This window comes from Crocodylus porosus, unplaced genomic scaffold (assembly GCF_001723895.1).
Source record: "Crocodylus porosus isolate Cpor-Errol unplaced genomic scaffold, CroPor_comp1, whole genome shotgun sequence".
Classification (NCBI taxonomy): Eukaryota; Metazoa; Chordata; order Crocodylia; family Crocodylidae; genus Crocodylus; species Crocodylus porosus.
Window position 1 is genome coordinate 100,254,957 of NW_017728886.1, and position 23,946 is coordinate 100,278,902.

General features: G+C 45.3%; 1 protein-coding gene across 1 annotated transcript in view; it reads left to right on the forward strand.

Moving 5' to 3' along the window:
- The window catches only part of LOC109313271 (activin receptor type-1-like), a 63,489-nt gene that overhangs the window by 34,534 nt on the left and 5,009 nt on the right, over positions 1-23,946 (forward strand). The window contains exons 4-8 of the mRNA XM_019539765.1: positions 1,793-1,998; positions 2,199-2,298; positions 2,948-3,094; positions 5,730-6,005; positions 22,552-22,749. Of these exons, the coding sequence (XP_019395310.1) occupies positions 1,793-1,998; positions 2,199-2,298; positions 2,948-3,094; positions 5,730-6,005; positions 22,552-22,749 (927 nt within the window). The remainder of the gene's footprint in view (positions 1-1,792; positions 1,999-2,198; positions 2,299-2,947; positions 3,095-5,729; positions 6,006-22,551; positions 22,750-23,946) is intronic.

Consider the following 23,946-nt stretch of genomic DNA (forward strand, 5'->3'; position numbering starts at 1 on the left):
TCCTCTGCCTCCCTGATTCCCCTCAGCCTGCTAACCTCCTCCTGGAGCTCCCTCACCTGCGCCTCCAGGGCCCTAAGGCAGGCGCCTGCAGGATAGGTGTGGGGGTCTCCAGTCCCTGCCCCCCCAGGCCTTGCTGGGCAGCTCCTGCAGGCCAGGGGGTTGGGGGACACCAGCCCCCCCGTGGGCAACGTCTGGGTGGAGGCCTCAGACAAGCCCCTGGAGGGCCGCGTCCCCCGGGCAGAGGCCCTGGCAGCACTCTGTGTCAGCACCATCGTAGGAGTCACTGAGTTTCTAGCTGAGTTCTGGTCCTCTGCCCCGCGCTAACATGAGTCAGCCTCTGGGCCCCTCCTGCTCCCCCTCTGGTGCAAATGCCGGCGCACTCTTACAGACCGTGCCTGTTTGTGGGCTCTGTTCACGCGGCTCCCTACCAGCTCAGCTAGGAGGGATCCAGGGGGCTTCCCCTCTGGATCTGGCTCAGCTGTGTTGGTCCCTCTGCCCCACTTACCTTAGGGGGATCAGCTGCTGCTGCCCCCGCTGCTGCTCTGTTCGCCTCTGCTGCTCTCGCCTCCTCCCCGGGTCAGGTAAGGGGGCACACGTGTGTGTAAGACGCATGTGTGCCTGTGTCCTTCCTCTCCCCGCTGCTCCTAGCTCCCGAGTGCCGGAAGCTACGTCAAACCGCGGCTTTTAAAGGCTGCGGTTTGAATTTCCTGTCGCCGCTCTATCCGCCAATCAGGTGCTCCGGACTTACCAGAAGTGCCTGCCGGCGATCCCGCCCCCCTGCACTCACCTGCTGGGGGGACCTGGTGCCTCCGGAGCCCGCTCCCCGAGGGATAACCCTGGGGGTGCTCCCTGGCTTGGGGGACAGTCCCCCCTAGCCCATGCCTGTTTGCGTGCTCTGTTTGTGCAGCTCAGGAGCGGGGCTCCCTACCAGCTCAGCTAAGAGGGATCCGGGGGGCTTTCCCTCCGGATCTGGCTCAGCTGCGTCGGTCCCTCTGCCCCACTTACCTTAGGGGGATCAGCTGCTGCTGCCCTCGCTGCTGTTCCTTTCGCCTTTAAGATTAACCTGGTTGAATGTAGTATCAGACTTAACTGATTTGGGTCGGACCGGTTTACGAAACTTCTGTGTCAGACCCCTTCCTGGTTCAAGTTAAATCATAGTCCCCCCAGCATGCTTTGCAGCCTTGGGGTGGGCTCTGCTGTTTGCTCCAGCAGAGAAGCGTTGGGGGGGTGGGAGGCAGGGACTGCCACCCCCTCACTCCTGGCAAACACCAGCTGGGGTCTTGGACCAGCAAGGGGGTTAACCCCTGCTTCCCCTGAGTACAGAGCTGCCCTTCCCTGCTAAATTTACTGCTGGCTGCAACTGTGGACTACAAATCCCAGAGGCACCTGGAAGCAGGAAGAAGTGATGAGCAACCCTGCAGTGTCCTGTTGTTGTGATTCTGGCCTATAAATCCCAGAGATGTTTGGGGCAGGAGGAAGAGGAAGCGAACACACAATCCATTCTGGCTATGTGCCAGGGAGCCATGCTGTAGTGCCCTCTGCCTTCTGGCCTGAGCCACTGCAGGCATGTGGCTACATTTCCTGAATCAAAAGTAAATGTCTGTTCACTTGTTAGTCAGTTTAATCTCTGCATCTTAGACTAACCTGTAAAGACTGAATCAGTTAAGCCTTGGACTTTCTGACTGCCTGTACTTATCCTGAAGGAAAATGTTAGCCAAAGAGAGGTTTTAAAATAGGCAGCAGCAAAACCAGATATACGAATTGCCCCTTATATTACTTTATTTTCTTGCAGTGGCTGAAACAATACAATACAACACCAATAGATTTGTTATTTTTGTGATAAGTCCTATAATGGTGCTATTAATTCTCACATTTGTGGCTATTGTGGCATGTCGCAAGATTAGCCAGAATCGGATGCATCAGTTACTTGCACATGATGCTGAACACGGTATGATTGATGGCCTGATTACTTCAAACATCGGAGACAGCACGCTGGCGGTAAATTAAAATTCTTCTTTTATAAGACTTAAATTTAATACTTTTTGTGAAATCATGTTTGAAAAATAAAATTAATTAACCTACCCATTTTTGTCAAACTTGAAATTATATCAGTCAAAAATTCTGAAACATTTAATAAAATCTACCCTTTATTTTGATTACTTCTTTGTTTTTAACTAAAAAATTTCCCCTATGTTTAGGATTTGCTTGATCATTCTTGTACTTCAGGAAGTGGCTCAGGATTACCATTTTTAGTGCAAAGAACAGTGGCTCGTCAAATAACGCTAGTAGAATGTGTAGGTAGGTCAAGAGTTAATCATATCTTAATTTAGGAATCTATAGTAAGGTAGCAAAAATGCAAGAATATCAAATTCTGAACATTTTGATATAATAATATACCAGATAAAATGATCTGAACATTTTGATCTATTAAATTATACTTGTGAGGATACTACTTTATGAATTCAGAAGTTTTTATAAAACCTTTGCAAGCAAATCTTCCCACAAACTTTTGACTGTTTACCATAGGCTTATACAGTCATGAATTAAAATTGCAGTTCTATATTGGAAATTGTCATTTAATGCAGTGCCCTGTTTCTTAAGCTGTCTTGTAATACTAAAACATACATGTCTGGTGTCTTTGGAGCAGATTGTTGGGGTTGCAGTTCACTGAGGGCAGGGAGAAGGTTAGCCAGTTTGGATATAAGATTTTCATATACCCATGAAAGACTGCTTTCTATTTATTTGTGAGCTTGATGAAGCAAGATTTGTTGCATTATAAAGAGACTTTAGAAAAACAAGTCTTGGGGTTGTATATCAATAATCTCAGGAGACTTCTAGTAGTGGAAGTATTTTTAGTGAAGACAAGCTGTTGCTTGGTATAATTTTGAATCAGTCTCATCATCTATAACTTATTAACGATCTAACAGAATAATACCAAATTTTGTAGGAAAAGGCCGTTATGGAGAAGTCTGGCGAGGTCAATGGCAAGGAGAGAATGTAGCTGTCAAAATATTTTCATCAAGGGATGAGAAATCATGGTTTAGAGAGACTGAAATATACAATACCATACTACTTCGCCACGAGAACATACTAGGTACGCTTGTTTTTCTTAGTAGACAAATACTTATTTTTAATACATCAAATGTTACAATGATTGTTTGGTTATCTGTGTTCAGGGAAATAATACATTTTTGAAGTAAAACTGTCATATTACACATTAAACATTCATAATGTAAGTGTGCTTGAATATTTTTCTTCTGGAGAGAAATATTGAAGATGCTGAATAGTAAACTTGTAAAACTGAAAGATAGTACTTTTAAAAAAAATCCGTGGTAGCTAGTGGTTGAGCTGCACCCCCATGTCCCTTCCCCCCACCATTTTGTAAGTGGTTTCCCTTTTTGTTTTGTACTATGTGGAAAATGGAAAAGAAGTGGGAAGGAAAATGTACTGTTTCACAAGGCATCCATAAATCTCTTTTGAAAATGAATTAAACATACAGACTCCCAAATCCTGGTTTCTGACCCTAAAAAAAGTTACCGCTATACATCTCTCATATTTTGTCTTTTTCGCTGTTGCTTATCCATTTACTGTACATGTTGGACTTAAAATTAGTAGAGGTGTACTGATACATCAGTCCATATCGTATCAGCACTGATAAAAGGAAAATTGACATTACTGGCATTTTAATATTATGTGGCTGGTAATGCCGCTGATTAATGCCGCAGCATGCACGTTACCAGAAGTGCAGCCCAGCAGCTTGGAGACCAGTGTCTGGCTGGTAAATCTGTAGGGGGAAGGGGCATGGGGGTGCAGATCAAGGCCCCCATGGTGAGGGAGGAAATGGGGCAGGGGCAGGTACTGCCCAGCCGAGGCAGGGTGGAGCCAGTGGCTCATCTGGCGGGGGGGCAGGGGCAGCAGCGGGCAGCTCCTGCATCTGCGTACACCCCTGGGGCAGGTATGGAGGGCACGTGCTCCACAAGGTCTGTGTGTTGGGGGAGGGCAGGCTGCTGTTGTGTGCCTGCACTTGGAGTCTGCTGCAGGCTTTTCCTAGCAGCGGCACTAGGAGGAGAGCTACAAGGAGGCTAGAGCTACCACCATAGCCCCTCTGTAGTCTTCCCAGCTCTATTGCCGCCTACTCCGGCCTGAGCACAGCTGCCGGGAAGAGCCAGCCTGCTCTCGCCCTGTGTACAGATCCAGGAGGCACATGCCCCCCCGCCTCTCCTGGGGGTATGCGCAGTGGCAAGAACTGCCCCCCTCCCCCACACCTCCTTTCGTGAGTTGCTGGCTCCATGCCCCGCCCTGGTTGGACCAGCCATGACCTGCCCCAGCCCCACTCCCTCACCACTGGGGCATCAGTCTGCCCCCATGCCCCTTCCCCTCCAACAGACCTACCAGCCAGATGCTGCTTTCAAAGCTTCCAGGCTGCATATTGGCAATTGGATTAGTATTGGCTGATATGGCTCATCAATAATCGGCCATCGGTATTGGCCCAAAAAATCTTTATCGATGCACCCCTATTAATTAGGTTTTGGACAAGATAGTGAACTACAACAGCATGGTAAAGCCACCTTCCAGAAATTCATCTTTTGCTGCTCACTGGATAAAACTGTGGACTTGGACATGCAACATGTTAATACATTTTGTAGGCCATTTTAAATCATGTTGGGTGCATCTACACGTAGCTATACTGTGCCATTGCTATGGCAGCATGCTTTAGTGCTTCCTTTTGGAAGCACTAAAGCACAGTGCAGTAACTGCCCATACTGTGCCATGCACATGGCACATGGTTAGACTTCACCACTATGTCACTATAGCAACACACTGAAATGGGGGAGTGCGCTGCGTTGGTGACTTAGCTACCAATCACATGTAGACCCATGTGATCTCTACGTTGCTGTAGCGCACCGTATGGGGATATAGTGTGTTGCTATGTTGCCATAGGGGGGCATGTAAATGTGGCCATTGTATCTACAGTGGGCAGGTGAACAGGTCTTCCAAGGCTGCCTCAGTAGGCTTGTATACAATGCTTTGCCAATAAGGGGGACCAGTAATATCTTATTGCACTGATCAAATAGCTTCCTCAGGATACAACTAGATACATAACAGCTACACCAGTGTAAACTATGTAGTGTAGTTTTGTTGTGAATTTTCCAGGGGTACCCTTTTTACAGGACACTACTATAAGACTATACATTATGAATCTTTACATCAGTGTAAGGTTATGCCACTGCAAACAAGTCCAGGCTTTTGAGTGCAATATGATTCTTAATGAAATTTTAATTCAGTAAAAGCTCTGTTATCCAGCATCCCCTGGGAATGGGGGATGCTGGTTAATCAGATATCCCGGTTAATCAAATGTGCACCATCTGGTACACTCCCCAGCATCAGTGTGCCGGGGGACAGGGAGCGGGGCCCCACGCTGGCTGCTTTTCGCCACGCGTGCTGCTTTGCCATGGGCCGAAGAAGTGACATAGAAAAACTTGGCTCGCGGCAATGAAACCATAAGTTCCTCAGAAGCAGTACTTCCGGTTTCACTTTTGCTGTGTCCCTCGGATGCCAGTTAGTAGCATTTTCCAGCTAATAAAGTGCTGATTAACACAGCTTTTGCTCTAGTTACTAAGGGGGCAGTGGGTTGAAATATAGTTGTTAAATGTTGCTTTTTTATGCAGTTATCTTATTTTTCAGTTGAAATAGTGTGCCAGATAAAATGATTTTCTTTTTTGTTTTAGGATTCATTGCTTCGGACATGACATCGAGAAACTCCAGTACACAGCTTTGGCTAATTACTCACTACCATGAAAATGGATCACTGTATGATTACCTGCAGCGAAATACAATGGATGCTGATGGTTGTCTAAATGTTGTATTGTCAATTGCTAGTGGTCTTGTACATCTACATACTGAAATATTTGGAACAGAGGGTAAACCTGCAATAGCACACAGAGATTTAAAAAGCAAAAATATTTTAGTTAAAAAGAATTTGCACTGCTGCATTGCTGATCTTGGTAAGACATTTTCATTTGTTTGCCAGACTAATTTTTTTAAAGAATATTGTATTCACTTATTTTTGTTGTAGTTATAGGATATTTATAAGCACTTAAAATGAAGCAAATCTGATATTTTTATTGTGTTAAGTAGGCTTGCTCACAGAACTCTAGGTTATGTCTTTGGCTAAATTAATATTTAAATCTATCATGAATAGTGAAAGCATAATCTTGGGAGAAAAATTGGCACAAGAGCCCTCATCTTTGAGATTTGTTGGGTTTTTTTGCTGTTTTTTTTTTTTTTTAAAAAGCATAAATATAGCTGAGGTTATTAGCCAGAGAAATGTAGCATTTATAATGGTTATTTTGCTGTATCTTACTTGAAGATGGTAAAAATTTTATCTTCTGATTCTTAGAGTTCCCTTGTCTGTAAACTCAGTGAGCCTGGACATAAGGTACAAACATGAAAAGAATGATAAAATTCTCTTAAGAAAATTTATATTGCCATAAAAAGATTCTTAATCCAAACTCTCTTCTTTATTCATTGATTAAATCCACCATTTTACCCAGTCTTGTGCTACATTGACAGTTGATCTACTGTCCAGTTTTAGTGTCTTAGTAGTTGTGGAAAGTATTTAAAGTTTCCTAGGATGGCTGCTTAGGTTTGCGTAGTAGAATTATTGAAGTCTGTGCTTGAAGGTCTAGATCAGTATCATTTATCAAGAAGTCAGTCTGTGCATGGGATCGTTATTCTATTCCCTTAGATCATATGGATTCTGGCACATATTATCAGAGTGTTTTTCTTTTATATCTTACTGGATTAAAACTTCCACGGAATATGAATCTGTTAAATGTGTGCCACCTACCTGAAGTGGTACCACTGCCACATTCATTTTAATATAGCAAAAAACTATATCACTGAGTGCATTAGTAAAATATGGGGTGGCTAGTCATTTGCGAGTTGCAAAGGTAAGCTCTATCCATAATGTTTTAGTTATAAGCCTTGCTGTATACTGTATCTGCTGTGTGCCTGATGCATTCCAGGTCATTGGGCTGGAACTGGGTCCTGACCCAGTGTCACTAGGACCTGCTGTACATTTAAAGTTTTTTTTCTGGCAAAAGCTGTAGTGTAGAGGCATCTATACCGACAAAAACCCTCTTGGTATAGTTTGTCATTGGGAACTAGCACAAATTATACTTGCAAAACCCCCCTTTTATTGGTATAAGATGCATCTCTACTAGGAAGGTTTTATGACATTGATATATTAATAAACTTCATTTAGTTCAGCTGCACCCTAAGTGTGAAGGCAGAGAGTAGGTACAGAACAGAGACTAAGCTCTCTAAAGGGCTAATTCTCACCAGTCTCACAGAGGCAGTCTATAGGATTTCTCTTTCTGCTTCCTCTGCAGCACTGAAGGAGGATTTGGGTCAGCGGTGTGTATTCTGAGCTTTGGTGTAGAGGACCATAATCTAGTGGATAAATTTGATAGGAACCAGAATCAGGAAGCCAGCAGCCAAGTCATGATCAAGAGTTATGGAGAGGAATAAACCAGAGACCAGGAGGTGGGCACAGAAAGCAAGAGTACAGGGACCAAGGAAAAAGAGCAGTGATTGGAAGCAAGGCAAAAGACCAGAATAAAAATAAGTCTACGAGTTTCCTAGGAGACTTGTTATGCAGTTTGCCACTGTCTGCTCTGTTGGTTTTAGGTTGTACTTGGGCAGGGCCGGCTTTCAAGTACAGCAGCCAATCTCCGGCCACTGCAAAAATGAAGAGCATGCCAGACGGGTGACTCATTCCTACCTGGAGCCATGACTCATTGCAATAAGTGTTTAGGCCCAAGGCTCCAATTTGTAGAGTCACTTCCTGAGGTGTGACTTGCAAACTGTCTTTAAAAAAATGTGGTATAGTCGCAAAGGATAATTTAAAGTATTGAAATGCTGCAGTGATGCTGGTAGCTACAACTACAGATTGTGGTAGTTTCCCAGCCCAACACCTGTCAGCAGAGGAGACTATACCCCTGCTGAGACACTGTAGGAAATGATTACCACTAGTAGTCAAGACAAGAAAAGAGTGTCATGCCTTGTCATGGGTGGCCAGGTCTGGAGTCACTCATGGTTTGATGCGCTAAACAAAGTCAGGAGGACCAAGCAGAATCCAGGGACAAGCCAGGTCAGGAAACCAGGAGTTTCTTGAAAGAGCAGAGTTGGAGACGACTGAAGCTGTCTGGGGTTAGGTTGAGCCCTGTTGCTTGGAGACTTCCTGTTCTGAGTCAGGGGTTTATATGGGGGGAGGGGGGGAGGGTCAGCTGATTCTAGCTGGCCACTCCAGTGCCAGGGAGCAGGTGGAAGATAAGGCCTGACAAGGCTTCCAGCTAGCCCTGACCAGCCTGAGTAACTAGCTACAAGGTGGCAGGCCAAACTGAGAGGCCCTGATGACAGGCCAAGGCCATGGCCCAACAGGGAGTCTTTATCTCCAGCCCAAGTACTCTAACATGGGGTTGCAGAAAACAGCTGAGGCAGAAGTGAGATACAGGGAAGGAGACTGTGAAGGGCTGCTAGGGAAGGGAAGAGGAACCTAGTTGTTGGGTTTGGTGCACTTTATTTGGCTAGGGAAGGAAGCAGATCAGCTATCGCATTGTGGCCAGGAAGAAAGGAGTAACCTGGTCGCTACAGCTGCTCTTGGCTTTAGGGCTGGTAGAGGTGAGGGTGCTTCCCAGCCAGCTCAGAACTTAAGACATTTCAAGGATCTTCCTTTTATCTCTCTTTCTTAATGTGTAGAACGAATGACTGACATAACTACAGTTTAGCAAACATGAGAATGAGATGCCAAATGCCCCAGTCTTTGCAAAAAGAGAAGTGGAGGCATGCTCACTGCCAGTTTAGTGACTCTTCCCACTACTGTACCAAAGGATAGGCCTGTCAGATAGATGGGACATTAGTGGGTGGGTTCCCCATGTTTGGGCAGAACTGGTTCAACAGACTGCATAGGATCCAAAACTGTTTCAACAGACTCCAACAGTCCAGAACTGTTCCAACAGACTACCTAGCATCTAGTCTGATGTTGTATCATATTTTAGTTTATTCTTTATCACAAGAATCAGCGTCTTAGCCAAAGCAAATTCCAGCAGCATTGAGGCCATGATCATCCAAAACCAACTTCGCTAGACAGGTCATGTTGTTCGCATGCCTGACTCCCGTCTTCCAAAAAGAATCTTTTTCTCACAGCTAAAAGAAAGCCAGCGAAGTAGAGGGAGGGCAAAGAAAGCGCTTCAAAGATGCCCTGAAGACAAACATGAAGAGGTATAACATCAACACTTCGGAGACCCTTGCTCAGGACTCACCAAAATGGAGGAAGACTCTTTTGGGAGGGACCTCAACACTTTAAAACAGAACGTCAACAGGCAGAAGAGGAAAAGAGGAACAGGCGAAAAGTACATCCGAACATCCAGCACAGCAACACAGTGCCTGGCCCTCCTGGAAATACTTGTCCTCACTGCGACAAGACATGTGGATCTAGAATTGGGCTATGGAGCCACCTGTGAACTCACTATTCAGATCCTTGGAAGACAATCTTACTCGTTCATGAGTGAGTGCCCATCATTTTAGTTTATTCTTTACCACATTAAGTGATTTCATCTTCCAGGGACTAGTTTCTTCCTAAAACTGGCCTCTACGAAAAATTACCTGAGTTAGCTTTTGTGACCCCTCTGCCCTATGGGTTTAGTGCATGTTTGCATCTCCCAGCACTGTTCCCACCCTTTCCCATTTTATGTATTCTAAACACTCTCCATTTAATATGGTACTCTGTGCATATACTTTCACAGCATCTGATGAAGTGAGTTCACACTTGCAAAAGCGTACGCTATACATCTTTGCTTTAGTTGGCTCTATAAGATGCAAATTTACTCTGCCTTCTTCTGAGATGCTCACAGATGCTTATGGGTTGAGGAAAATGAAGTAGGTTTTACCTGGTGACTTTGCAGGAGATTTTTCTTACTTTATTTCTAAAACTCCTATTGATCATTACATAGGCTTCTCCATTCACATTGGCCTAGTGGAACAAGCCAATAATGTTCCATCGCCCCCAGACCTGGTAGACATTAGCATGGTGTTTAGATTATGAATTTTTTTCTGCTGTTTCTGCTTCGCTTGTGCATAGTATAAGGGACCAGGATGCAGACAGTCATGATAAGGCAAGGGCAGAAGCCAGGGTTGCAAAACTAGAGATGGAAATCAGGGTCAGAAGTCAATGTCAGGACTAGGTGAGGCAGGCCAGGGAGATAACGAGGCAGTCTGTTGCCCCGGCAGCTTGCTGCTGTTTGCTTATAAGGGCTTCCATGGGTAGGGCCTTTTCCTATAACTGAGAGGGACAACTTGGTTCTACCTACTTCTAGCTGGGGCTTGGGGCTAAATCTTTTCCAGTTGAGCCTGGGCTTATTACAGGTAGAATCTTAATGAATTCCAATGTAAATAAATAGTCTGCAGCTGCCAGACATTTTAAAGTCAGTTTTGCTCTGTTCTGAGGTGGTTTAGACCATAGGTGTTAAATCACCAGCCACTGACGGTCTACAGCATCGGCTGGAGCACACAACATTTAAAGCACTTTAGCCACAAACAAACTTACAAGTCCCTTCTGCACTGCCCTGCTGGAGTGCTTCAAAATTCCCATGACGGCACGCAACTGCATGCTCTCTAGTCAGGGGTCTGTGTCTTGTGGCTCTGCTTCCCTATGCCTCACCTCACAGGGGCAGCAGGAGACAGTGGAAGTGTCTGCCAGTGGGTGCCCACCGGTGTATTTTGCTTCCACTTTCCCAGAGTGTTCCCCTTCTTCCCTACCCGCTGAAAACTGGGAGAGGTACAGGGGCATGCAGGGCCTCTGGCCTCCCAGTTCCAGCAGGGGGAGGGGGCACTCGGAGAGCAGAGGAAGAGTATTCAGGAGACTGCCCATAGACAGTCTGCCGCTCTAGGTGGGGGGCTGGATGCTAGAAAACTAAACCCAGCCTCCATCACACTATATAGAGCATACATGTACAACAGAAAGCACTTCATTTTGAAGCATTTCTAAATAGTACTTTTTTCCTTTCGGGTTATTTATGGAGCACTTCTACCATTTTCCAAATGCATCAAAGGGTACATACATCTGTTTGTTCAGTCCTTGAAGCATTTCAGAAGCATTTGAAGTTCTTTACATGTTCTGTTCAGTCTACACCCTGTGTTTCCCACCATGGTTAACCACAAGTGCCTTTGTATCATTTTTAGCAATGGTGGGAAACTTTTGCCACGAACAGCAATGCAGATGCAACCACCAAGGCTTATAAAATCCGGTCGCAGTCTGGAGTTCATTCATCACATAAATTTTTCTTGAAATCTCCCTTATTAAATTAGGGAAGTTTTTTGCCTATCTTTTACACAGTGATCAAACTATTTTATCAATGGACAAATTCTGCAGTTTTGCTACATTAAAGGGAAAATACAAAGGGATCTGTGCTCAGACATTTTTTGTGGTACAGTAGAAGTCAGATTTTTTGTTGGGTTATGTTCCTTACCCCTTTGTGAAGATGAGGCTTTGCAGATTATCTGAGGGCCTTCAGATCTGCAGAAAAGAGCAGCCCAGGATTGTTGAGGTGTTCTAGCTGGTTGTTGTGGCTTTTATTTCAAAAGGCACTGCTTCTCCAGTCATCTGCACAGGATTGCTGATGAACTCCAGCTGGCCAAAGTAACAGCACCCTTTGATATAAAAAGCTACAGCAGTCAGCTGACTGGCTTATCTTTAATTCAACAGCCCTCTGTGAACCAAGTAGGTTGTGAACTGTCTTGATATAAAGAAGCCAGGTTTTTTTGTATTGCATTTTGTATTGTTCTCTATCTGGCAGCACAACTGTACTGCTACCCAGTGCATCCGCAAGGAAGCAGATAGTGGAATGACCTTCAGGGAAGGTTAGCTGTGAAATACATAGGGGTAACTCTGACAGATAAGCAGTTGTGGACTAAGCGGCAGCACCACCAGGATATGGTGGTAACAGCAGACGGCATTACTTTCCCTCCTGAAAAGCCACATATATTCTTTGATGGTACTGTGACATGGTGAGTACAGGTCACTGTTATAATAAGCCTGCCCAGCCCCCATCCATGGATGTACAAATCCTCAATGGCGAAGCAGATAGAAGAAGATGTTAGGATCTCAGTGGCTACAGCGGAATGAGATCTCCAGTTGTCTTGGCCTCCTTGCCATTGGATTAAAGTCCCGTTCTGTCAAGACCCATGTGGAAGCTGATGCGCTGCAGCTTCTCCACAATAAAAGAAATCACGCACAAGCATCTTCCATGGAAATAGCCTTTCCAGCACATTCTTCAGATCCTTTGGCTACCAGTTTACCAGCTAGTGATGATAAGAGCAGGATTGTGATCTGGAAGCTCCTAGTCATAAACTGGCAAAAAGGCAGCAGTTACAAGATCTTCCAGCACTTGGAGCCAGGAATGTGATTTGCAGCCCTCTTCAGGATCTGCTCCACTAACTCCCCATGGGAAGGGGACTAGAAAAGATGCCCTAAACATAGTTTAGTTACCTTTTTCCTGACTGGTCCAGTGGGATCACCTTTATTGTGGTCAAAATCACTGAAAACACACAATCTTATTTCAGGACCTGCAGCATCAGGACCCTCATGGACAACAGGGCTTTGCAAAGCTTCGGTCCCTGATTCAATTCAGTGGAGATTTGGCATGATTCAGTGGCCGAATCTCTGAATCCAGATCAAATCAGAGGACCCTTTAATCTCTCTGAATCAAATCAGAACCTTCCAAATTGATTCGGAAAGATTCGGCGATTTGGACCATAGAGGCAGCTTTAAATGTTTTTTCTACATACCTCTAGGTAGCAGGGGCTCATGAATGCTGTGATGCTGGGGTACACGGAACATCCCACAGAAGTGTTGGAGGCTCCCCAGCGCGCTTGGCAGTAGACCTGGAAGTGGACCAGAAGCATTTCTGGTCCACTTCCAGATCCTCCGAGCAGCATGCAAGGGCAGGGTGGGGCCTGCGCTCCCCTGGCTTGGTGACTGGTGCCACCCGGGGCTGGGGGAGTACCTGGGGTCCCCTGGCAGCCAGTTGCTGAGCAAGGGAGGCACGGGAGGGCCCCCCAGTGTGCTTCCCAGCAGACCCAGAAGTGGACTGGAAGTACTTCCAGTCCACTTCCGGGTTTTTTGTGGAGCATGTGGAGGGCCACTCCACACTCCTGTGGGATGATCTGTGTGCCCCACCATCACAGCAATCTCAAGCCACGCCTGGTACCTCAAGATATGTAGAAAAAACATTTAGAGCTATGTCTGTGTCTGAATTGCTGATGCTCTGAATCAGCATTGAATCTTCAGAGTTGGATTTGGCTGAATCGAATCATGGACAGTGATCCGAATCAATGAATTGAATTGCTTCCCCAATTTGGGCGGAATCTGAATCTAATAGGGCCCACTTTGCACACCCCTAATGGACAATTGCATGAATGCCCAAAGTGCCATACTGCAACTGTGGCTCAAGAACTCAGGTGGTACCACATTAAGGTTGCTGCACTGACTGAGAGCCAGCAAGTGGGAGATGGGCAGCTCAAAAAACAAGGAGGCAGCTATACCTTTTTCTGAAAAAGTAAACAGGAAGGAGATTGCTCGCTTCATGAAGTTGGTTTTGCCATCAAGAACAAACTCATAAACTAACTCAATGAGTTATCAGAATTAGTGAATACCTCATGTTTCTCCATCTTAAGCTGGCAGGGAGCTAATATGCTGCTGTCATCACTGCACATGCTCTAACTCTTGATGCTGCTAACAAAACCAAGGAGGAATTGTATGCCAACTTTGACAAGGTCCTTTGTGGTGTTCCAGAGGGAGACAGACTTATTCTTCCCTGTGATTTCAATGCCAGAGTCAGAAGGGACTCAAACTTCTGGAACAGAACCATCAATAATGAAGGAGTGGGAAAGATCAACTCCAGCACTATCCTCCTTTTGACCAAATGTGTGGAATATGTGCTCACCATCACCAATACCACGTTCCACCAGAAAAACAGGCACAAGACATCATGGCACCACCCATGATCTAAGCATTGCACTCTGCTGACTACATCACTGTTCATGCCTGAGATCACAAAGATTTCTGCATCACTCAAGTTTTGCTAGGACCTGACAATTGCTGGACCTATCACCAACTTATCTGCTTGATTATGTCATTCTAATTGGCTCCTGAACAATGACTACAGCAGAACCTATGCTGACCGTAGATCAGTGTCAAAGAACTGAAGGACCCAGTCAAGTGAGAACTCTTCCACCAGTGCCTTAACAAAAACTGGTGAATTCCAATCAACAACAATGTGATGATGTTGCCTGTGCTTGAGGTGCCTTCACGTCCACCATCATCAGTGGGTGTGAAGAGATGATTGGATTCTCTACCAGGAAACATCAAGACTGGTTTAATGAGAATTGCCAGGAAATCCAAGAGTTGATTGACCTCAAGTGCAAGGCCTTTTGTGCTTAGCAGAACAACATCAACTTCAAGCCAAAGAAATTTAATAATCACCAACAAGCCAAGGCAGAGGTCCAAAGGAGGAGCCGTGATATGAAGAATGGATGGTGGGAAGACAAGCAAAAGGAGAGTCAATATCTCACTGACATCCACAATATGCACAATTTTTTCAATGCCACCAAAGCCATCTACGGTCCAAACACTCAGGGACCAACCCCCTTGAGACATAAGGATGGAAGAGACGTGATCTAGGAAAAGAGGAGCCATCAATGCCTGTTGGAAGGAGCATTTTGAAGACCTTTCCATTCAAGACTGTTGTTAACAAGAGTGTTCTCAATTCTGTCTCACAACACCCAGTCAGAGATGATCTTGGAATCCCTCCAGACCTTTATGAGGTGAGGAAAGCCATCAAGCAGGTGAAGAGTGCCAAGGCATCTCGAGTGGATGAAATCGCTGAGGAAATTGTCAGGCAGGCAGTAGGGCAGCTCACATCACAGCTCCGTGCACTCATCTTAAGGATCTGGAATGATGGGGAAATCCCAGATGACCTCAGGGATGCCATGATCATGACAATCTTCAAGAAAGGAGACAAGTCTGACTGATAATTAGATGGATCGCCTTGCTGTGCATCACAGAAAAGGTCATTGTGAGAACCCTCCTAAACCATCTCCTTCCACTTGTTGAAGAGCTCTGCCCACAATCTCAGTGTGGGTTTAGGGCACCAAGAGGCACAACTGCCATGATCTTCACAGCTCGCCAGCTGCAGGAAAAACGCTGGATACACTCTCTACATGGCCTTTCACTTCATGAAAGCCTTCATCTCTGTTAACTGAGAAGTGCTGTAGAGAAGACTTCTGAAGTACAGGTGCCCATTGAAATTTGCAACTGTTCTTTGCTCACATCATGATGGTGTGTGAGCAGTGGTTCTCAATAACGAATCTATCAGAGATCCATTTGAGATTAAGACAGGGCTACATCGTCGCTTCAACACTTTCTTCAGTATTCCTTACTACTATGTAACCACCAACAAGCTTCCAGTTGGAGTGGAACTAAATTACCCAGTGGACGGTAAGCTGTTTTATATGAGCTGACCATGAGCCAAAACCAAGGCCACCCTGACCTCAGTCATTGTGATGATGACCACATCCAGTACTGTGATGATGCTGTAGACTGTGCTCACTTGGAAACAGACCTTCAGGCAATCATTAATGTTTTTACCGAGACACAAGAGAAAATGGGATTGTCGCTTAACATCAGCAAGCTCTTAATGAGTAGTTCCGAGCTCTTAATGAGTTCCTACTTAATGAGTTTCTACTTAATGAGTACTACTTAATGAGTAGTTCCCAGCTCTTAATGAGTAGTTCCCAGATTCATGGTGAGACTAGAAAACTGTGAGTTGGAAGCCATCTCCCAGAAGGCTGATATCAACAAAGAAATCCAACATCACCTGTAATGTGCAAGTGTAGCCTTCACATGTCTGAGGAAACAAGTGTTTGAAGATCATGACATCAAATATGAAATCAAGCGCATGGTTTGTGAAGCAGTTGTGACCCCACCTTACTGTATGGAGCTGAGATGTGGACAACGTATAGGAGACACCTCAAGTTGCTGGAGAAGTACCAGTAATGCATCGTGCAGAAGATCCTTCAAATCCTGGAGGTAGACAGATGCAGCAACATTAGCATCTTCTTGCAAGCAAACAGCATGAGCATTGAGACAGTAGTCATCTGACATCAGCTTCGCTGGGCCCAGCTACATCATCCGGATGTCTGACTCCAGACTCCCGAAGCAAGTTTTATTCTCCCAGTTCAGTCGAAGCATACACTGAAGAGGAGGTCATTGAAAGCAGTTTCCTACATCTCTGTTACTGTTAGAGGGATGCAGTTTAGGTTTCTTGAAAAACTTATGAAAAGCCTAATAAATAAATAGTTTATTCTGATAAATGTCTTCAGTCTTCCATGAAAAGTGTACATGCAAGATGTACACAAGTAATCCTGTGCTGTAATATTCACAGTAAACTATTACAGCATCCTTTACATATAACAGGGCCCATACCTTGACTAGTCTATTCTCAAAATCTAAGCCACTGTAATGCAAAACTTAAACAGTATAAATGACAAAAATAAAAGTAATTTATTTTTAAATTAAAATTGAAGGAACTATGGGAAAGAAAAAAACTGCAAAGGGAATTAACTTTCCTTTCTTGTATGAGACTGAGTTCAGTCTTTACTTGCATTTACTTTCATTTTTACTTACACTTACCTTTGTTAAATTGTACATAGAAGAGGAAGTCTCATCTTTTAATTGCATATGAAGTTTGCTTGCTTGTGTTGTGTCTGAAGATCAAATACCTTGAATCTAGCAAATGTGGGTATTTTAATGTGAGAGAGCACTTTGTGTAATACAGAGTGTAGACACTTTTCTTCAAGGACACGAATGTTGGCAGAGATCAGAATCCAGAAAGTGAATCTTGATATGTAGAAGTGCTTGTTTGAGGGGTATGTCACAAGGGACAATTAGTATGTGCTAAATGCACTTAAAATATAAGCAATTTGTATATGTTGTGTATTTGTAAAATACAAGCAACGAGGGGATGATGGACGATCCATACTAAAATCTAAATGCATGAAATCCTGGTATGTTCAAGGCAAAGACAGCAGCAACATCTCAGACACCTTAAAGAGTATGTCCCCTTCTGCTAGAAACTGTCCAGGATCTTTGAGGAGGGCCATGTTTTCACTCCCTACCACACTGTGCATTGCATACCTGTGGGTCCTGTGCAGTGTGGCAATGACGATGAAAACAAGGAGTCCCTTCTCTGCCAGCTGCTACCAAAATGGCTGTGGAGGACAAGGATGCCTTCTCAATGGATTTGTTCTCCACCCAGACCTAGATACAGGATATACAAGATGGGGACAGGACATTTGAGACCCTCCTCAAGCAGGTGGACGTGGATAACCCAGCACCAGCCACTTGTAAAGTTCAGCAACTCTTGAGAAAGGGTCATAGGTGGGGTGACTGGGGCTCTGGGAGTGGTGCATGGCTTGGGGAAATGCTTGGGTGGGGGTTGGCAACCAGTTACAGATTGCCCCCTGTCCCTGGAATTCACTAGGAGAGAAGGAGCATTATTTTCTGCATAATTAAGGCCATGAGAAAATCGCGGATTTCTTCTCAAAAATTCATGACGCACGTGGGTAAAGTATCATTTTTCACGGAACACTCACAGAACTGCCATTGATTGTGGCAAATGGGTCCTGGTAGTTCTGTGAATATTCTGTGCAAAAAGATACTTTGCCCACACATTTACAGCAGGCAGGCACACAGCATAGGCGTTGGAAGGCTGGGGCTAACAGGGTGTAGCCCCCTCAAATGTGGGGCAGCATAGAGGGCTGAAGGGCAGCCCAGCCGTGGGCTCCGGGCAGCTACAGCAGGGAGGGAGGGGTGCACATGGACAGACACAGAGCCTACGAACAGCCAGGTTTGCAGCCAGACAGTGTGCATAGCACTGCCCACTACAGCAGGTAAGTTGGAGAAGAAGGAAGGGGCATGGGGGGGCCCAGATTGAGGACCCCACAGGGAGGAAGTGGGGCAGAGGCAGGGGCAGCAGCTGGGGTGAGTGGGTGCAGGTCAAGGGCTGCAGAGTGGGCAGCTTGTCCAGAGGTGTTGGGGAGGGCTCCCACTGCTGCGTGTATCTCAGGAGAGGCCTGGGGGGCACGTGCCCCCTGGATCTGTGCTTGAAGCAGAGGCAGGCTGCACGCTGGGCTCTGCACCCTGCTGCTGCTGCCCTGGGAGGTTAAATTAAAACAGCTTGCCTCCGCCCTGCGCACGGATTTGGGGGACACGTGCCCCCAGGTACTCTCCTGAGGTGCATACAGTGATAGGAGCCCCCCCCCCCCCATGCCCTAGTGAGCTGCCCAGGCTCTGAGTATCCCACGACCCTCCCCGGTGCCCCACTCACTCCAGCCTCTGCCTCTGTCCCACTTCCTCCCTTCTTCCCTGTGGGAGCTTGATCTGTCCGTCACCCCCGCCACTCCTTCTCCAACTTACCTGCTGTGGTGGACAGTGCTCCGTACCCTGTCTGACTGCAGTCTTGGCTGTATGCAGGCTCTGTGTCTGTCTGTGCACACCCTTTCCTCCTCGGTGCAATTTCCTGGAGCCCGTGCCTGGGCTGCCCTGTGCACCTCTGCGCTGTGCCGTGCTTGAGATTAGCCCCAGCCTTCCGTTGCCTATGCTCCTAACCCTTAGAAATCATGGTGTGGGGTAAATTTCGCAGTTTCTGCGCAGTCTGCAAAATCATGATTTTCTCAGGGCCCTATGCATAATGCAGAGGATATGAGAATTGTTAGCGTGCCCATGGTTGGACCATAGCAATTGTGCAATGGCCAGTGGCCCAGTTAAGGCTTGATGGACCAGTTAAGATGCTCAGTGACTAGGCAGTGGTTAGTGGAAACCCGATCTACCTGTCCATGATCACTCTGCCTAGCAGACATCCCACACACATTAGGGTACTTTGTGGGGGAGGCACCTCCCCTGGTCCATGGTTATCAGTTATTGCCAGTTGAATTCCACATGCCAATACCTAGAGGCAAGTTTGGCAGAGCTACCATCCATACAATTGGGGTCCAACCCCTGGAACAACTTTTCAGGGAACCAACATACAGAAACACAGTATCAAAGGCTTCTATTTAGGTGTACCTGAGTGGGAGCAGAAGTGTGGCTGAAGGGGCAAAGCCATAGGAGGGAAGAAAGAATATTAACCCCATGCTGCCCCGCATCTCAGTGGCACTGTTGATGTGGCCAGTGGCAGTCCTGTACACTCTTCTGTGGTGGCCAGGTGTGTACAGGTTTGGCACTGGGGAATGCTGTCATCACTTAGGTCCTGGCATGGTGGAGCATCATTCTTCAGGGGAGAGCTTGTTGGGAGGAGAGTGAGGTGATCCTAGTTGAGAATGAGACTGCTGTTTTCATTGCTATGAAGTCTGGCAGAGCTATGAAGCTGTAGCACAGGTGCTGGAAAGTTTACAGAGCCTCATGTAGGTTCCATGGAATTGCTGTCTTTCCCAGGGAGCCATCAGAACTAGCTGTTCCCTTCCATGACCCTAGGACAGGTGCTGGTACAAAAGCTCGCATCTGGGACACCCACTCCTACCAGGTGGATATCAGCCCAGAGAAGTGGTGTCCTGAGACATGGACAGACAAGTTAGCCTGCACCCCAGGAGCAAGGCAGTGTCACAAAAATGGTATCTGAACTTGGATGATGAGATGGGAGAGCAAACCATTGTGCATTTTGCTCCCACCTATCTCCCCAGCAGTGTAGTCAGATCCACTTACGGAGATGCAGTTGTTTTGCTCCTTGGAGCCATTGAGTTCAGATGAGGGGAAGGAGGAGGGGGTGTCGTTCCGTGCCACAACACTTCCCAGGACCCTCCAGCCAGCTTGGAGACCTGTAGATAAAGGTTTTGGGTTGGACCCGAAACCACCGTACCGCACATTTGACACAGTTTACAGAATGTCAAGAGTTTTAAGCTCATCACAGTTGTTTGAGATGGCGTTTGTTTCCAAGTGCTTATTTCAAGTGTATTTGAAGAAATAAAGTTTGCACAGTTACAGAATTTTCCCTTGCATGCTTCCTGTCCAAGCCACAACTTGAGTCTTTCACAACCCTGACCCACTCACTGGCTCATGCCTTGGTTTCTCCCTCCCAAACAGCTCTCACAAGCTCCCAAAATAGAATCCCAGTTCCCCCTATGCGTCTTTGAGAGCTCCTGTTCTTTGTTCTCTTCTTCCAGGTCCTTTTTCCCAAATCCCCACAACAGGAAGCTTTAAGCCCAACAGTTGTCATGAAAGACACTTAGTGAGATGTTTTGGGAAAGCACATGTATAGCCCACGGGGACTATTGAATGGCTGAGAGGTCTCCTGCACCCCCATCTGCCCGGCAGAACATTGTCCCAGAAGCAGTCAGCCAAGGCTTCCCAGATTAGAATGGCCTAGCAGTGGATCTGTCTGGAACACTTGTCCAGGAGTGCCACTTTGGTCAAGGCACCTTCCAAAGTGCCAGGAGCTTCTTCTGCTGTGGATCCGTCTGCAGCTGAGCCATTTTCCAGAAAGGCCTCTCCTCTCACCTCACTTATATTGTGAAAGATGTAGGTGGTGACTTCCAGTATACTTTTAGACTCACTCCACTGCTCAGCCAGAACTTTAAGTTCTGCTTCTTAGGGTCTAGCCAGATGGTATGTGGCATCACAAGCCAGGGGAGCAGCAGGTAGGCTGGCTCCCCAGTGCCAGGAGGGGGAGGGAATGGTCTGACCACCCAAATCCATGGTGGTAGTGCCTGGGGAGAATTCCTTCCACCCCATTGTCTCCAGGAAATCAGAGTTCCTGAATACACAGGCTTCACTGGCCCAAACAGCCAACACTGATGTTAATGAAGCACCTCTGGTGGCCCACAACTATCCAGAACTTAGCTGAAAAGAGCCCTTTACAATTTATGTCATATGTGGCACAGTGAGGAGGGCACATAATAGCCCCAGCGCAGTTTGGGAAACCCATTTGTTTGAAACCAGCAATGAACTTCTGGCCCCTGAGCCAGATGAATCAAAGCTCCAGCACCTCAAGCATAGCATTGAATGGCTATTGTCACGGTTGTCTGCCCCACACTGAACTTTTTGGCAACGAAATGGAAACTGTTGGTGTTCACTGACTTCTAAATTACCAGGGACACACATCTCTTGATAGACATGAGGCATTGAAGCAAATGTCCTGGCACTGGAACAGGGCGGGCGGCTTGGCTCAAAAGTCCATGAATTTGTCACAAGACATCCTAAAATTTTGCTGCTGCTGCTAATTGTTCTAGGTTTTGAGTGTGAGTTGCTCCCACCAGTCCAAGCTCACCAGTAGTGCCCAGCCGTGATGAAGTGGCATCTGATACTGGGCCTGCAGCACCCTGGCTTCCACAGTGCGATGTTGTATTACCTGCATGTGGGCCAACATAATACCCATGGCAGCATTATGGTTCTCATGTTAGTGCCTCACCAGTGCTAGGATCTTGCATGGCCAAAACACAAGGATTAGAGCAGCCAGGGCAAGGATTTGCTCAGTTCTACCACTCACCATCTTCAGAGAGCTCCTGGAAATTTGATCCCAGCTGAAACAGTCAGTCAAAGAGGGATTAGAATTTATGTCCTCGGCGAGATCAGTCTGTCCTTTCCTCTGCTCGTTTTTTGTTGTTGCTGTTTTTGGAAAACTAGGATAAAATCACTTCAGCAAACCATGGAATGCCTGCTTGCCAGCCCTTTAGCAGAAGCTGTGCCTGTTAAGAGTTTGTAGTAAACATCATCATGTGCCTGGTCAGAACATGTTCTAATTTTAATATTGCACAACATTCCACAGATTTGGTATATGCCAAGTGTCCCTTATGATATAGCTGTCAGAGTACAGTGAGTTTTCTTTAAAAGTGAGCTGCCTTGCTTTTGTCTTTTAGTGGTAAGCTTATGTGTATAGCATGAGGAACGTGTAGCTTTTTTTTTCTGCTTATCATTCTAGGATGTTATCTCCGGAGGGGCTGAGAAAAAGTTGCTCTCTACCTGCTGTAGGAGCTGCTCCGGAGAAGGATTAGTAATGATGAGCCATAATAGTGTTTATTAACAACTCCATTACAAAGTTTGAATTTTATCAACAGTACCTGTAGTTACTACAGTTTCTGTTCACATTTCTTCATAAAGTACTTAGGATTTGCTGTCTGCAACCAAAATTTACATGTCTGATCTTTTACCTGATTCTCAGGAAATTCCATCCATACCTCAAATGTGGTATTGAATTCTATTAAATCTTTGCCAGGAATTCACTTAACTGTACCTGCCATTTCTTATTTAAGCACTTATACTTTGTTTTCTACAAATAAACCTCCTCCCTGTCAAAGTTTATCTCCTGTCTGGCTAAATATTTTCCAAAAAAATATTTATTGAGAGTTAAATAGAGGATGTTTGTCAAATTTTGTGATGCAGTGTTAATTTCAAATGTACTTGAATCACTATTTAGGTATTTTGTGTGTAACTTGTAGGACTTGCAGTGATGCATTCCCAAAAAAACAACCAGCTGGATGTTGGAAACAATCCAAAAGTTGGCACAAAACGGTATATGGCTCCAGAAGTTCTTGATGAAACTATTCAGGCTGACTGTTTTGATGCATATAAACGTGTTGACATTTGGGCCTTTGGATTTGTGTTATGGGAAATAGCAAGACGAACATTCAGTAACGGTAATTTCTTATTTTATAGAACTAATAGTACTTCTGTAGATTTTAAAGGAGCCTACAAATAAGAATTCTGGGTGACTTCAATTGATCTCATAATGATTAGTAATTACCCAGCAGTATTAAAGCTGACATGAATAACATATTCTGCTCACTAGCAGTAAAAAGAATCAAATAGTTACAGAATAATTCAACCAGAAAGGAAATCAAACAATCAAAAATCTCTTTTGTTTCCGTCTATATACATCCATCATTGTATGAGGGAACATATAAGGTAACCCTAGAGGAACTGACCTAGTTTAACTCACATGTTCTGTATTTGTACACCATTCTTGTGCCATCAGTGTTTAATTAGCCTATGTTTTATAAGGGTAATATGTTAATTTGTAAATTGTAGAAAGATGTTTTTTTCAGTAGGAATGTCAGCTTCGGGAAGATAGGGATGTGTATCAAAAGAATACATAAACCATACCATGCCCCTTCACAACAATTCAGACATTGTGAGAGAGAGGGAGGGAGTCCTGGAATAGTATACAAGCCCTACACTTTTGCTCTGCTTTCAGCTTTGGTTTTTTCTCAATTGTCAGATTTTTCCTGTTCCGTTTGTTAGCAGTGTTTCTCAGGCTCCATGTAACTAAAAAATGCATAGGGTGTGGCTGTACTACTTTAGCTATATTTACTAATTCAGTTGCAAACATTTTAAACTTTGTTTAAAGTAAAAGTTCTCAAACTGGTCATGAAATCTCAGTGGTCTGGAGAAAACTAGATGGGTTATTTGGGGCTTGTGCTCATCCTGATTTCCAAACGTTATTGAGAGAGTGAAAAGATAAATATTTTTTCTTAATGTTGCTCTTTCACGTGATTGATTCCAGTAGCTTTAACAAAAATGTTATGAGATCACAAGTTAATGAGGGTGAAGATCTGTGTCACCTCAGGCAGATAGAAGGTACTCCACGCAACACCATCAAAGATGCAGCTAATCCTCATTTTAAACTTACTATGAATGTGTGGTTCTGTTTGTTAAAGAGGTTAATGTGTGATTCTAGAAAGGACACTGATACTTACAGCACTTCACATACTTGGTATGGTATTAATATAAAGTAAACATGATTGACTCCAAGATGAACATGGGCCGGCAGTGTGGAGAGGCAGTCAGGAAGGCCAACCGCACCTTGGCATGCATCCACAGATGCATCTCGAGCA